Source organism: Musa acuminata, chromosome BXJ3-9 (assembly GCF_036884655.1).
Source record: "Musa acuminata AAA Group cultivar baxijiao chromosome BXJ3-9, Cavendish_Baxijiao_AAA, whole genome shotgun sequence".
Taxonomy (NCBI): Eukaryota; Viridiplantae; Streptophyta; class Magnoliopsida; order Zingiberales; family Musaceae; genus Musa; species Musa acuminata.
This window is the reverse complement of record NC_088357.1, coordinates 4,131,062-4,147,866: the sequence shown is the minus strand read 5'-3', so window position 1 is coordinate 4,147,866 and position 16,805 is coordinate 4,131,062. Positions and strand designations below refer to the sequence as shown.

At 38.0% G+C, this 16,805-nt stretch overlaps 2 protein-coding genes across 3 annotated transcripts; one reads left to right on the top strand and one right to left on the bottom strand.

Moving 5' to 3' along the window:
- Positions 1-211: 211 nt before the first annotated feature.
- LOC135649719 (uncharacterized) lies at positions 212-12,333 on the top strand. Of its 2 annotated transcripts, none has more exons than XM_065168421.1 (14): positions 212-530; positions 2,120-2,281; positions 4,452-4,517; positions 4,722-4,865; positions 4,994-5,107; positions 5,202-5,303; positions 5,377-5,562; positions 7,341-7,430; positions 7,522-7,656; positions 9,298-9,420; positions 9,767-9,852; positions 10,158-10,770; positions 10,890-10,967; positions 11,051-12,333. In XM_065168421.1, exons 1-14 carry the CDS (start codon positions 246-248, stop codon positions 12,095-12,097), a joined length of 3,231 nt encoding a protein of 1,076 aa, XP_065024493.1. In that variant the 5' UTR covers positions 212-245; the 3' UTR covers positions 12,098-12,333. The 2 variants fall into 2 exon arrangements, with proteins under 2 accessions (XP_065024493.1, XP_065024494.1); XM_065168422.1 differs by having other exon boundaries at positions 391-530; positions 2,127-2,281.
- A 205-nt stretch (positions 12,334-12,538) lies between these two features.
- On the bottom strand, positions 12,539-14,105 carry LOC103997111 (pentatricopeptide repeat-containing protein At5g46100). The gene has a single exon (XM_009418256.3). The coding sequence runs from the start codon at positions 14,015-14,017 to the stop codon at positions 12,566-12,568; it is 1,452 nt and encodes a 483-aa protein (XP_009416531.2). The 5' UTR covers positions 14,018-14,105; the 3' UTR covers positions 12,539-12,565.
- Positions 14,106-16,805: the final 2,700 nt, after the last annotated feature.

The window sequence follows — 16,805 nt, the reverse complement described above, 5'->3', positions numbered from 1 at the left end:
CGACGCTTGTGATCGATCGCTACGTTGGCCAATAAAGAACATTATATCGGGGGAAGTAACTAATACATGCCATTTATAACGGGCATTATAAAACGGTATGCCGCTTCGAAGAAACGCGACGTTGTGATATACGAATAGATGTGATACGAACACGAGACTCTCCGTCTTCTTCGTCGCGAAGAAAAGAGAGAGAGAGAGAGAGAAGAGAGAGAGAGAGAGGTCGCAGTGGAGGCGAGAGAAGAAAGATGATGCAGTTGCTCGGTTTCCGCGGGGGATCGGCGGCCTCCTCCTCTTCGTCGTCGTCGAAGGAGGAGCCATCGCCAACATCCGACCCTCGGAACCCTAGCCCGAGTCTCGCGGCCGCTGCCTCCGGGCTCGGTCGGCCCATCCGCCTCGTATACTGCGATGAAAAGGGCAAGTTCCGGATGGACCCGGAGGCCGTCGCCGCCCTCCAGCTCGTCAAGGGCCCCATTGGCGTCATCTCCGTCTGCGGTCGAGCCCGTCAGGGCAAGAGCTTCATCCTCAATCAGGTGCGTATCTCCCAATTTCCTCCTGTAAACTTGTTCCTCACCGCCGATCGACTATAGGGTTTATTTTCTTTCAAGTTGGACCGGTTAAAGATGGCTAATTGATCGTTAATGTTGGTGATGCTTTCTTGTTCCAGTAGGTTATCCCCCTGGGGGAACTTCTAGAGGGATAGGCGTCCTGAGAATCTTGCTTTAGTTTGGTTGGAGCGATGACTTGTTTGGCTTCTCATGTGCAACTTTAATAGCCAAATGATGGTATCTGATGATAGGGTTTGCCAAAAACATGATACCCTAATGAAATAGTTGAAATGCGTTCAAATTCTCGTAGTGCAAATCAGGTTCTTGCTTTTGGGGAATACGACATGTTGTATAAAATCGTTACATGTGATAAACCTTGAGAATGTCCCTGAAATTTCAGATATGCTGGGTCAATAACAAAGAAAGTAGTTGGTTTTGCAAAGATCTAAATGGGTTGCTGATGAACCATTAAAGGATATTTGGATGAACAATAAGGTAAAACTGCTGGATGGAAAGGTAAGTTGACGAGCCAATAAGTGGTTGGTCCCTTGAAAAATTGTTTTTGAGAAATCTAGAAAGTTTAGCCAAGAAATTATGAGTGTCAGTTTGTTGCTATTTCAATTGTCCAGGGAGGTGTATTAGTTCATGTGGTGTAATTGACATAGGATCCATAAATCAGACACATACTGGTTTCTGCAGCTGGGCTTTGGCTTCATGACAAGAATAAATATGAAAATAACAGTGTCAATGATGACACCTAAAAAGCCTTTGTGTACTAAGATTCACAAGAAGGCCACATATTAGGATAATGGTCTGCTAGCAAGAATATTGGTTGCAGTGGTCTAGAGAAAGCAAATATTCTGAAATTGACCATTGGGAATATAAAGTGGATTTTGTTATTATAGGTCGACACAGTTCGAGCATAATATATGTATGTTTTTCTGGAATGCCCATGTCAAAGGGACCATAATTGGATTTGTTTTATCATTAGACCAAAAGCAGACACAATGCCACTATAGATTGGGAGGACATTGAAGCACGATAACATTTGGGGAGCAAGTGATTATTCTATAGAGTGTCAGTCATCCTAGACATTTATACAGAAAGATGGCAACATATGTAGCACAGATGCACAATATACCATTGTGCTTAAAAATTTCTCATGAACTATGTTTTGAGTTGATCTGTCTTCTGAGTATAGAGTTTGTTTCACCATTTCTCTGTCTTTTGGATCCTTCACTGCTTATCCTGCTTCCTTGGTCTATGTCCATAAAAGCTACAATGATTCTATTTTATGCATTAGATTTTTCTTCTCCTAACGTCATATCCAGTTTGTCATAACTCATTTACATATAAGGTCCTTTTACTTCTGCATTTTTAGTTTTAATCTTATATGCAGGAATCATGGATGATTTACTAATGTTTGTTTGCTTTGTTTAGTAAAAGATCACTGTAGTTTGATCCTGTATATTTTTTTAATTGCATTTAGTTTCTTATGATTTTTCTGGGTTCTAAATTTATAACTTCTGTGTGATTGTTTTGTTTAAAAAATAACAATCATTTGTTGTTGGTAGCTTCTAGGGAGAAACAGCGGATTTCAAGTTGCTTCCACCCATCGACCTTGCACTAAAGGGCTTTGGATGTGGAGCGCACCATTAAAGCGTACTGCTCTTGATGGAACTGAATACAATCTTTTGCTACTGGACAGTGAAGGAATTGATGCCTATGATCAAACGGTTAGTTTGATCTCCTTGCCTTTTGCTCATTGTGATGTTTATATCTAGTTCGTATGTACCTTATTCCTGAAAAAAGTACAAAATTTTCATTTGGTCTTTGTTGGCTTGCCATTAATGTTTAACAATTTATTTCTGATCTAAATTTGCTACATAAGTTATTAAAAGACTATAGCAATTGTACCCCTTTAAATTGACTAATTATGTCTTTTGATTTTGTCGTTGCATTGCTCAGTGCTTCAACCTCATGGTAGTTTGAGAGGCGGCAGGGCTGCAATTAGGCTCATAGTTATCTTGAAAATTTTATGTTTGAAATTTTGGGTCTTATTTATGATCCTATATTTTTATTTTTGAATTATTTCGTTAATCGATCCTGCTCTCACCAATCCAGTCTTACTGATCTCGATCACATTATCCATGGTTGATTTTGATGTCAATATCAGTTCTGCTAATTTTGATTGTGACAATATAAGCCTTCATTAACATGTAACTTATGGTTTTTTTTGTGGAATGAGGATGAGGGGCAAAGGATGGTCATGGCAAATTTTAGTAATATCCACCAAAATTGGGAAATTTTCATTCAAATTTTACAGGAAGAGGCAAATAATGGTTATGCCTGTTGAAATGTTGAAACTCGTACCTCTCTCGACAAGTTAAATAACTGAGAAACATTCCTATGCTGGGTTTTTAATGTGAAAATCTACGCAAATTTCAGGCCAAAATTTACCCTTGTCTAAATTATGCAAAGATATTAAAGGATAAAAATATACCTCGATCGCTTCATTTTTTCCCTTTCTCCTCGACCCAGATCACGAAATCCTCTGTTGTGCATTTTGTACTCCTCTCTACTCCGTATTCACATTGTCTTCCCCTTTGATTGGACTGCTCTTTACAACTTCACCTAATTGGACTGCATGTCTGGCTTCTACATCTTTCTTTCATAACTGAACACCACATCCCTTTCCATTACATCTCCAACTCTTCTTTTCTCTCATAACATGCAGGCAGCAAAATCTTTCTAAGCAACATATCTGTTAGTCTGATGACAAACAACAAATTCCTAACAGTACTATTACATATTTGTTAATTTTCAGGTTCTTATAATATACAGAGTTTCAAGAAATTGAAGTACCTTTATTGGTGTTTTTCTTCTATGAAAAAGCCTGACTTAAAGTGTAAGCTCCGACTCCAACCTTCTATGAAAAAGCCTGACTTTAAGTAATCTTGTGGACCACTACCTGGACTTTAGCCAACTCCTTTCATTGTACACTTGACCTCGACCAGAAGGAGAAGGATACTAACCCTGAGTCCTAATCTCGAGCGGCAGTGAGCTACCTGCTACTGTGTGTCTACTGTGTACTGATTAATCTACGTCTACGGATGGCCTCCTAAACCTATTTGACGATCCTATTGAGTGAGCCACGTATATTCGGGAAAGTATTTCCTAATTCCCCCCATTGTTGATCTTTGTGTAAATAGAATAGGGTGCACTCAATTCTATCGACAGAATCCACTAGCTACGGAAGAGGGATATGCATGTTAAATTTTCTCCATGATGTAACCCATGTAATAGTAGTGATGATGATACTAGGACCTGATTACCTGAATTTAATATAGATGCGATTCCAACATTGACCGAGACCCAAAATTTCATGAATTTGTATGAGTATAAATTTGGGCCATTCGACAGTTTGGGTTTGGGTTTAAGAAAGTCCCCAAATCCAATCATATTGTACTTAATTTGGTAATGACAAAGTGCTTTTATTTTTTTAATTACAGAAATCTATAAAAAAAATTAACTGGTTTTGTATTTTTAGTGATTTCGCTGTCGGAGTTTTGGGGCATATTCAAGGTTCTTTATGTTCTACTTATTGTGTCTTGCAGTAATTTTCTTTTCTTCTGCATTCTCTGACATATTCAGTGTTTATTCATTCATTGCAAGTTTGTTTGACCTTTTTTTCTTCATAACTTGTGATTTTTACAACGTGGACTTGATACAAACTTCCATTTGAATTTCACTTAATTATGTCGCAAAAATGAATTAATTATTTTATTATTTTGCTCTTATCATTCGAACATATTTTGGGCCTTGTCCCATTCACATGTACTTGACCAGATTGAGACAACCCAATAATAAAATGTGCATGGTTTGATTTTTTTTTTCTCTTGGCAGGGAACATATAGTACAAAGATATTCTCTCTCGCTGTTCTATTGTCAAGCTTGTTTGTCTATAACCAGGTAAAACTTGTGTTGCATCGAGTTCTATTTTACAAAATTTTGAATTAGAATAATCTAGAATAGGATTGGAAATTTAGAATCTCCTTAAGCTTGTCATTTGCGCTTGTGTAAACTTATCATTGTACCTCGTGCCATGTTGCTAATTGTTGACTAATTATACACTTAATGGTCATCTGTTTTTGTTTTTCCCTTTTGATTCTTCAGATGGGTGGTATTGATGAAGCTGCACTTGACCGTCTATCACTTGTCACTGAAATGACTAAACATATACGAGTCAGAGCCTCTGGTGGAAAGACCTCAGCATCTGAGCTTGGACAATTTTCTCCAGTATTTGTGTGGTTATTGAGGGTAATCACATGTCATTATTTTTAATCTTATACAGATGGTTTTCCTATTTCTTGTTGGTATTTAAATTTATCCTACTTAAGTCGATTGTATGTGGTCACCTAATTGATCAGAAAACAACTATTCCACAGGACTTCTATTTAGAATTAGCAGAGGATAACAGAAAGATCACTGCACGCGAGTATCTAGAAATAGCCTTGAGATCTATGCAAGGTGGAGGTAGAGATTTGTTAGCTAAGAATGAGGTTTGTTGCAGCCTACTGCCTGCTTAGGTACATTGACTCAGACCACACCATTGCATGTATCAGTAATAAGCAACTTTTTTATTTCAATTGATAGATTCGAGAGTCGATTCGTGCTTTATTCCCTGATAGAGAATGTTTTACTCTTGTGCGGCCACTGAACAATGAAAATGATCTCCAACGTCTTGATCAAATCCCTGTGAGTATCCTTTCCACATATTATTTATCAGTTCAAATATACTTAAAATACTAATTTCTTTTTTTTTATGCAGTTGGATAGATTAAGATCAGAATTTAGATCAGGCTTAGATGCATTAGTGAAATACATTTTCGAGCGGACCAGACCAAAACAAGTAGGTGCAACTGTAATGACAGGCCCCATTCTTGCTGGTATCACACAGTCATACTTGGATGCTATCAACAATGGTGCCGTGCCTACTATATCTTCTTCTTGGCAGGTTAGTCTTCTCGAGTATCAGAATATTGGTTGAGTTTTAACTTAATGATGGCTAAATATTTATAATGTTTGGAAGCAACTCTTGATTGTGAGAGAATAATGGCTTTTCTGTGGAAGCATTGATTGTTTGGAACCACATTTCATTGAATTAAATTTTTGCTACACAGAGCCTAGCAATGTATAGCTGTAAAAAGAAAACAAAAAAGTTTAATAATTTTGGACTTTTGGGTGGGGCTTCAGGAAAGCTGATATTTTCTTTGAATCTAGAGATATAACAATACTATTTGTCTTCAATGTGCTCATTCCACACATTGTAGTAATCAATCATGCTGTTTTTCTCTATAAATATCTCATTCATGTTAAAAGAAACAAATTGACTTAACTGCATATATTACTTCAGTGACTTAGTCATGACTAAGTCCTGAAGGCCCACTATTTCAATGTAGGCACTTTTAACCATGTGGCTGAAGATGCTTAAGCTTGTGCTACTATTAGTAAGGTCGTCTACTCTTATATGATAGTTATGTTTCCCCAATTCATATGTGGGATTAATTGGGGTGTCATAATCTTTCCAATTCAAATGCTCATGGTCTCATCAAGTTATCTTCACACAGCCTAAAATAGTTCACTAGTAAATTGCATGAGAGGCATATAACTAAGCAGTGACTTAGTTTGTATCATGCTTTTTGATCTTTCCAATCTGGGACCATTCACTGCATGTAGTCCTGGGTTCATATACAGGTCACATTGATACATGGTATTTATTGGTCTAACCAAGACCAATGTACGAAATGGTTTGATACGAGTAATACTTATTCTTTTTTTCTTTTTCAATGATAAAAAATGGTATAAGTTTTTATACTGCTCGAAATACCAATAGTGGATCAGTCTGGAAATGTGTTGAAAGTGGTATCCGATCAGTATTGAGAACCATGGCCTGATGGGTCTGTAGCAACATGACCTGAAATTCTTAAGCCCCTGTTGTTAGTAGTGAGCCCATCTAGCTTGCATAGTGTCACAACCTTCCCACTTCTGGTGTAGGACTATGCATCACAACCATTTCTGGTTCTGATTTGTTTTGTTCGTTACTAACACCAGCTGTGCTAATTGCTAAATGATATTAATTACATTTCTCTGCTGATCGAATTTTACTTATTGAATGGTGTTTTATAATTTGATAATGTTATTCTGTTTATGTGGATATCGACAGGGTAGGTATTACTTGTGGTTGTTCCTTTTTTAGGTTAGAGAACCTTTTGCACTACATGTGTTTACTATTGAGGGGTTTATATTACCATTCCCAGTCCCTTCCCTTCCCTATGCAGGAAAAAAGGCAGAAAAAATAACAGAAAAATCACATTAAAGCGGTTGGTGTGGGTTGTTTGTGTGTGTGTGTGTTTTGCTTCCAGCTAAGTTAAGAAAACTGACTTCAAGTTAGCCTTTTTCTTCAAGTGTTCAGAAATAAAGGTTGATGTGAGTTAAGCACTTATGTGGAACTCGATGACTCTGGTGTGTATAATATTTAACTTGGAATCTAGATTATTGAATCGTTCTTTTTCTCAACCAACATGTTGGCTTGGTAATAACAGTGAACTTGTTATATTCACTCTGAAGCTCTTTCATATTATGCCAAGTAGAGCACATCAAAGAATTAAAATAGAGTGTTTGATTGCTATTGTGAATTTTCTTGAAGTTCCCATTTTGTACCTTGTTGTGATTTGAGAGTCTCTTGAATTTTTATTGTGATTTGAGAGTCTCTTGACATTTTTGAGCTTGCAGAGTGTTGAAGAAGCGGAATGTCGTAAAGCTTATGATGCTGCTGCTGAGATCTATAAGTCCTCCTTTGATCGCTCAAAACCAGCAGAGGAGGTATAGAATATATATCAATATCTTTCTTACTTGCTGTAAGAATACTACATTGTCATCAGTTCTAATTGCACTGACTTTTTAAGTACTTTAGACTGTCTTAAGAGAAGCACATCAAGATGCTGTTGAAAAAGCTCTCAATGCATTCAATTCTTGTGCCGTGGGGAGTGGATTAGCACGTCAGAATTATGAGAAACTTTTGCTCAATTTTTTCAGAAAGACTTTTGAGGTGAGTGCCAATCTCGTTATTAAAATTGTTGGTCATTTAGTGGAGTAGATAGCAGCACCTTGTCTACCAACATTCTGTATTCTACTGTTTCTTTTTTTCAATGTATTTCCCACTGAGCTTTTTGCAATTTCTGCCTGTTCCATGACATATACCTGTTGGAGTTTTCCTCATTCTCTTCGATTTGAGAGAATTGATGTAATGAATAGACCAAAATTCTATCAGCTGACCCTAAAGTTGTACTTCTATGATCAGTGAAAGTAGTTAATATCATTGGTGTCCTGTTCATCAATGGGAATTGCTAAGAGATGCAATTGAATTATTAGAGTATCTTCATGATTAGCTTGTGAAGAAAAGCATACAAACAGATATTTCCTGACTGCCATTCCATCTCTTTTCTAGTTCTTTATTATCCTTAATCCTTTGAAAAGTTGGTGTTAGTTTTAGTTTCAGCTAAAAGTAAAGAAAATCAGAGATATCCACTATTTTGAGATGATATATGGTTACATGTGTATGTATTGTTATTTTATATATACTTTAGAGATAAAAAATCAAATGGAATATACTTACCATCATGCTATAGTTGTGGTAATGTAGCTGGGTTGCCAAAAATCTTTTAGAAGATATTGTAGTTGCAAGGGATGAAATTTCAGATTTATGATGTACAAATGACTAGTTGTAAATAATTATACAAGTAACACGATTACCAAATTTAAATTTTAAATTACTGTCTTTTTTTAATTGACCGATATCAGATGTTTGCATTTTTGTTAGATATGGAAGTTTCTTATACTTCTTGACATCACAATCCATAGGTTATTGATTAGACTCATCACTCATTAGGATGGCCCATTTTGCAGTTAAAAGAGATTAACTTGTGTTAGAGTGTTGCCTCAAACAAGTTCTTCCCTATATGAGGTGGACAAGAAACCTCCGGAGAGCTACTATAATTACTGCTGAACTAATCTAACTTTATTAACAATAAAAAGGGAGAAAACAGTAGTCCCAATGTGAACCTTAAGTTCATGAAAGAATGTTTATTTCAGGGTTGCTAGTGCCTTGTAACTAATGTACTAAAATAATCTAGGATTGTCCATCAAATTACAGGCATATAGTACCCCTGGCTGTCTCAGATAGGCTCAACAAACCCATCCATATGGACAGTGTGATTGTCCATATGGTCTGTATATTATCTATACGAATTGGACATCCTGGCCTCTTTGGATCAGAAGAAGGTTGCCTAGCCTTTCTTGGTTCTTTTGGTGCAGTCCTAGTGGAATTAGGGTGCTTGTTTTCTTCCAGTTTGCTGCAGGCTGCTGTAATCTATCGTATTTGCATTGGAGCCTCTGCTAATTGGTTCAGGAGTCTCCTTTGATCTTGTTCTGGCTGGTCAACAGCACGCTGCACATTTCCAAAGAAAGGACAGAGTTATTAGGCTCTAATAGGAAATTTGGTGGTCAAATTATTCTGCCATAATGTTTAAAAAATAAATACTAATTAAATGATTCATATGATTGGAAACTTCTAAAGAAGTGATTTTAACCACTCAATAAATTGTGTGCCCATTGAGTGATTGTTATTTGTTCAAATGCCTTCTTTTTTGTGTTCGTTCTGATTGCTGATTGCTTTGCTACTGTTATACAGGAGTACAAAAGGACTGCTTTCTTAGAAGCGGATTTGCAATGCTCTAAAGTAATCCAAAGCATGGAAACAAAGTTACGAGCAGCTTGCCATGCTCCTGATGCCAAACTCAGTGATGTGATTCAGGTAAGCCAAATTGTCTTGGAACAAGCATGGAAACTGGACAATATAGCACACAAGAAGCAGAACATGTTTTGTTACATTACAGAAACATTTGTTTTGTCATAAGCATGGTCACTGTTGTCCTTGTTGGGCACATTGTAGGCATTTTTTTTTGCTAACCATCCTTCTCTTCAATTCTGTTTATGCATTTAGATCTCGTCTTCTCGTGTTGTATGGTTCCATGTAGTTTCTGATGCCCTCACCATAATTTTTTTTGCCTAATAAGTTGGTCCATTATTAAACTAAAAGTTTTCCTTTATCTTTAAATATAATATGTGATGAGTGGTTGTTTACTTGGATGCCACTGCAGCTCTTGGACCGTTTGCTAGTTAACTTTGAGAGTTCTGCCCATGGTCCGGGAAAATGGAAAAAGTTGGCCACATTTCTGCAACAGAGGTTTGTCCTTTTCAACTCTTGCAATGTGGCATGTGTTTCAGAATATGATGTCAGAGTTTTAATGGTTTTCTGGCTTGTACCTGATCGCATTACTGGTTGCATCAGGCTGGTTATATCGTCTTTTATCAAGTTCTCATAATTGTTACATAATTATTGTTTTAGTTCTACATGTAGCAATCTTTACCTGATTCATTTTCATGTTGATCCATAGTTTGGATCATGATGCAAGTCCTACAGTTCCAATTTTAGTTTAGATTACTGAAAATAATTACAGTCACATTCAGTCTAGCCTCTTCCTTCTACAGTTTGGAGGGATCAATTTCAGACGTCTTCAGAAAGCAATTGAATCATGTTGAATCAGAAAGGAATTCTCTGAAGTCTAAATGCAGATTAAGTGAGGATAAATTGGCTTTGTTTATGAAGCAACTTGAGGCTAATGAAAAGCACAGATCTGAATATTTGAAACGCTATGAGGATGCTATCAGTGACAAGGAAAAGATCTCGAAAGATTACTCTGGTCGCATTGCTGATTTGCAGAGCAAATATAGCAAGTTAGAGGAATGCTGCTTGAGTTTATCAAATGCTTTGGAACTTGCTAAACATGAATCCTCTAATTGGAAAAATAAGTACAACGAGAGCATGGCGGATCAAAAGGCTGAGAAAGACAAGTTCAAAGCTCAAATTGCAGTTCTGGAAGCCAGGATAGGTGCTGCTGAAGGTAGGTTAGCTGCTGTTCGTGAACAGGTAGCATCCTCCCAGGAAGAAGCATCGGAGTGGAAGCGGAAATATGATGTAGCAGTTGGAGATGCTAAAACTGCTTTGGAGAGGGCAGCAGTAGCACAGGAACGCACTAATAAGAAGGTACAAGCCAGGGAAGATACTCTAAGAACTGAATTTGCTGAGCAACTAGCAACTAAGGTATTCCAAGTTCTCCGCATGTGTTTATGTGTCTATGATATATTTATCTGATATGTATACATATTTTCATCAGTATGCTTTTTATTCACAGTATCCTTTTGTTGACTATAATTATACAGGACAAAGAAATTATAAACTTGACTGCAAAGGTTGACCAGTCTGAGAATCAAGCAAATAGTTTGCTTCTAAGATTGGAGGTAAGTTATGTCATCGAAGGTTGATTTTTTTTTTCTTATTGGAAATTGGTTGTTGTATTGTGTTAAAGGTTACTTACATGCAGGCTGCTGAGTTGGAACTGAAACGCCGGGAGTCTGAGTCTTCAGTTTTGAAAGATGAAATCCAAGGTTTACTAGAAAACTTGGATTCTGTTAAAACCATGGCCCAGACATATGAGAGACAAGTCAAAATTCTAGAACAAGAAAATAATCATCTCCAGGAGAAGTATCTTTCTGAAAGCAAGAAATTCGATGAAGCAGATAGGAGGTGCAAGGACGCAGAAAGGGATGCAAAGAAAGCAACTGAGTTGGCTGACACTGCTCGTGCAGAAGTAGTGGCAGCTCAGAAGGAGAAGAATGAAGCCCAAAGGTTGGCAATGGAAAGATTGGCATTTATTGAAAAAGCTGAGAGACAGGTTGAGAGCTTGGAAAGAGAGAGGAATAAGTTGATTGATGAAACTGAGGCGCTTCGTCGATCAGAAATCGATGCGATTGCGAAGGTTGCGTCACTTGAGCACAGAGTGGAAGAGCGAGAAAAGGAAATAGAGGAGATGTTGAGTGAGAACAACGAGCAGAGGTCCAACACAGTCCAAGTTTTGGAAAGTCTTCTGGCAACTGAACGAGCAGCTCGCGCAGAGGCCAATAAGAGGGCAGAGGCCTTGTCCCTGCAGCTACAACTAACTCAAGGCAAACTAGATTCTCTCCAACAGGAGCTTACGTCTATTCGGCTCAACGAAAGTGCACTTGATACCAAGATGAAGAGTGCTCGTGGGAAACGTCCGAGGGTGGATGACAACATAGGCACTGAGTCAGTCCATGATATGGACACTGGTGAAGAAGTTGCCAAGGGTAGAAAGCGATCCAAGAGTACCACAAGCCCGTTCAACTATTCTCAGATGGAAGATGGTGGTTCAGTTTTTAGAGGGGAACAAGATAATAATCAGAGTCAGGCAAATCAAGAATCTGAGACAGAAGATTACAGAAGGTTTACGGTTGTGAAGCTTAAACAAGAGCTTACAAAGTATGGATTCGGTGCACAATTGTTGGAGCTGAGGAATCCCAACAAAAAGGATATTATTGCATTGTACGAGAAGCATGTCCTTGGTAAGTAGCTGTTTGTGAACCCCCACAATATTTTTCTTATTTTGACCCTTTCTGTGTGATGTGCTTTCAGAAAAATTGCCTCCTAGCTTGCTTGATTCTTATTATTTATCTGTCAGATTTGGTGTAGATGTATCCTTAGAGGTAGATTCCACATCTTCCTTTTCCCCTTCATTCGAATGTAACACAGGTACTCATCTTAACAGACAACAATTAGTCTGAAAAATAGATGAGCCATGTTAACTACTGTCTCTACTGTCTTCTTTTTCACACGCTCAGTAGCACACTATTATTTTGGTCGAAAGAAGCTTTATGTACGGTTCACATTTAGAAGAATTCCTGTCAATAACGTTTAACTTGCTATTTATGTTCACTGTTTCACGACATACCTTATGGTATCCCAAACATGTACAATTTCCTGGCAGATAACTTGGTAGTGAGTGCATAGGAAGTGACTCAAATTACTTTTTATTAAGACCTCAATGAGCTACACCCACCACCAGCCCATCCAAGAAAACCTCAGCTGCTTCCCTCACATTTCTCCTTTCCCAGTAACCACCAATCACAACAGCCCATGTCTCCCTGGTAGGAACGCAACCTTCAAGCAACATCTCGCTGACAACCCGTGCTGCCTTGTGCACATCTCCCTTCTTGCTGTAACAATCTACCAGATGATGGAATGTGTCCGGTTCAGTAGAAATACCCCTGCTCTTCATGCTCTGATGCACCCGTAAAGCCCTGCTTGAATCACCAACAGCGCACAACCCCACCACAACTGTGTTGTTAATCCTCACATGGAGATTCCAGGTGACGCGGTTCGGTGTGATCCCACTGAGCACCATCTCGTCGAGGTAATTTGCGGCTTCCTGGGCACGGCCAGACTCGCACAACCCATCGATGAGCTTGCCAAACAATCCTACATCTGGCTTTTTCCCCTGCAGTCTCATCCTATCTAAGATCTCCAATGCCTCCCCAAGCCTTCCTTCTTTACACAGCCCATTAATCAGCGCAGAATAGGTGATGGCGTTCGGCTGGCATCGCTCCGAGACCATCCGATCCAGCAAAGTGACGGCCTTTAGCGACCGTCCGCCCTTGCAGAGGCCGTCGACCAATGAACTGTACGTGAACACATTCGGCTTAATCCCTCTCTTAGTCATTTCGTCGAACATCTCTATTGCTTCGTCTAGCGAGCCAGAGCGGCACATCCCGTGGATCAAAGTAGTGTAGGTGACAACGGTCGGCGAGCAGTCCTTGTCACTCATTTCCTCCAACAGCTGCTTGGCTTCGCCGATCCTGCCATGCTTGCAGAGCCCGTCGATCACAGTGTTGTAACTGCAAGAATCGGGCGGACACCCGCGATCGGGCAGCCTGCGGAACACTCGGAGGGCCGCGTCCACGTCTGCGCCGCTGCCGGCGTCGGTGCAATGGGCCTTGAGGAGGACGTTGTAGGAGGCGACGGAGGGCGGGACGCCGGCTGCCCTCATGCCGGCGAAGAGGCGGCTAGCGAGGTCTAGGCGGTTGTGGGCTACGAGGACGGCGAGGAGAGCGGTGTAGGAGCGGTTGGAGGGCCGGAGGAGGAGGAGGCGGGGGGCGTCGTGGAAGAGGCGGAGGGCGTCGAGGGGGCGGCGGGCGCGGCCGTGGGCGCGTATGAGGGCAGCGAAGACGGGCTCCGGGGGCGGGTGGCCCAGCTCGGCGGGGACGCGGGCGAGGACCGAGAAGGCGGTGGGGAGGAGGCCGGCGGCGGCGAGGCGGGCGGACATGTGGGCGAAGGTGGCGGCGTCGTGGCGGAAGCCGGAGGGGTATTCGGCGGTGGCGGAGTCGAAGACGAGGAGGGCCTTGCGGACATCGGACTCGGCACGGATCAGCCGGAGGACCTGCGCGTTGGTGATCTCTTTGGTCCACCGGATGGCCGATGCTTGGCCGCGCGCCATCTGCTACGAATCCCCCACTTCGCTACGACGCACGCTCGGTATCACCTCTTTGCAACGAGTTTAAGACGAGAGCCTTCTTTATATGTTAAATCATGTGACCAACAAAAGTAAGGGGTAATTATATACTCCTCATATGTAGTTAGATCTAAATGATATTTTTTTTATATTTAAAAATTTTATATTAGAATCAATATAGTTATATGAAATTGAAACATCTATTTTTTTTTATCCTAATATCATTAATTTTATCGATAGAAACATAAAAATAATTCATAAAAAAATAATTTTAATATTCTAGTTTTTTTTTTTTTGTGGCATATGACAATCCTTGTGTCGCTATGGGTCCCGGATTTTTGTTGTAAATGAGAAGGAAGAGCGATGATGAAATATGAGATAAACAAAGATTTACATCATCCTCTTCTTCCTCTTCTTTTATTGTCGCTCTTCATCCTAATCTACAATAGTAACTCACAATAATTGCTCATGCTCCAGAACTTTCATCCGTTATCATTATAAAAATATTAAAATTATTTTTTAATCCATCATTTTTATACTTTTATCGATAAAATTGATTACGTTAGGGTAAATTTTTTTGTTTCATAATTATAATATTTTTAATATAATTTTTTAAAAATATAGAGATTGGGATATTAAAGGGTTTAACTACATTGGCTAATATATAATTAATCCAAAAGTAACGTGTAATATATAAATATGTAACATTAATCATGTTATACCACATCCTTCATATTAAATAATATTATTCATTATATGATGGTGCACTCTCTTCTTCGGTATGAGTGCTTTTATTCTATTCATAAGCTTATGACGATTGATGTAGAGTATTTTTTCACATTTTATACACATTTATCCTATTAAGAAACTATCTCATCATCACATTTGATGACCTATTAATTATAAAAAAATATTATAATATTATTGAGATGTATATTCATAAACAATTAAGTATCATTTCATAGATAATAAAAATTAAAATAATTATTTAAGATAATATAAAAATATGTTTAGGATATCTATTGATATGGTAATAAGTATATGTGAAATGATTATATTTATTAAGTAGAGGAATATCTTTAAAAAATTAATATAAACTATAAATAATAATTTAAATATTTTAAATTAATAAAATATATAATTTTTTTACGAATCTCAATAACAACAAAAGTTTCATTTAGTCGATTAGAAACAGTTTCAGGCTCGGCTTTGTTATTATATATATATATAACCTTAGCAATGATATAATATCATTAAGGCTGAATTATTGGTAAATATTTATGACTTTTTTCTTTTGTGGTATAGCATCCCATATTTAAAAAATTCTCACATATTATTTTATTTTAAATGATCATTTTTCTCATATCAATCATTGTCCTCTATCACACCTCTATCTTGCTGACGACTCTCTTTTGCCCTATACTAAGTAGCCTTACTAATCAATCCTTGTTATCCATCGTGGTTGACCATGACCCTCATTGGCTATTCCTCTTCCTTCTCTTAATTGTGCCTTTATGCATAAGATGATAAATATGAGAGCGACAAGTCAGACGACCAAGCACGATTAAGGCTAGGGATACAACATAATTTTTTTAAAATTATGAGAGCAAAGTGACCTTTTTCATATATCTCATGGCATTCTATCGAAAAAAAAAAAAACTCAAAGTTGTGATTTTTTAGAATTCTTTTCACATATAATATCATGTATCATATTTATTTATTTATCTTTTGATTCGTTTGTGCATGTAGTTGAAAAGATTTATAATGATAAAGCCATATGAATCAATATTCTATCATATAAATAATAAATGTGGTAAAAAAATGATTAATATATGACACCAAAAGTCTCATTGCTCCACACCTTAATGGGCCAACGTCTCATTTTACAAAGACCGCTTCCAATTTGTATCACTCTCCACACTACCATATCATCACGTCAACAAAAACAAAAACAAAATGCATCATGTTTACTAGCATATCGTACGTCAACAAAACAAAACTAAAATGATTCATACTTGGTATACGACATCAGACACTCGATACATTGTGTCGTGATGAGCTGGCAGTAGCGCTTTTAATTTAGACTATTCATCTGATAATATACTATAGAAAATAAGATTTTTCTAACTATACGAGAAAATCTCTTTATTCTATTGAAGAAAATCCTCCATTCTGTTGAGAGAAATTATTATGTTGAAAGAAATCCTTCCTCCTAATCCTTCAATAAAGCTTCTTTAATAATTATTCTTATCTTCTATTATTTTCATCACTCTCCATATCAACAAAACTCAATGCGTCAATCCATTTGAGAGTCAACTAGAAAACAACAGCTCGGATCTGATTTGGCCGCACAAATATATTTTTAGATGATAATACATATCAGGAAAAATATTTCTATGGGAGAGTCAATGGTCAACATCTCAATTCAAGACGACGACTTGTTTGATATATATATACCATTGACTAAGATCAGCGTCAAGTCTTATGGTCAATTAATAGAACAAACACAATCAATCAAATGGTGGCAACTTTTGATTTGTATATTTTACATTTGACTGAACTCCCAATCATCGGAAACATTTGCAAACTAATTCATAATCCTTCAGCTAATTCTCCAACTAAATCCAATTTATTAGGATCCAATTAGACTATCATTCGGTGCGATTGCTTAGATTTAACAATTTGAATTCTACATAATTGGCCATCGAATCATTTACTAAACTCCATCCAACATCTCTAACATTGGTAGCAAAAGCTTCTTGTTAGATTCGTA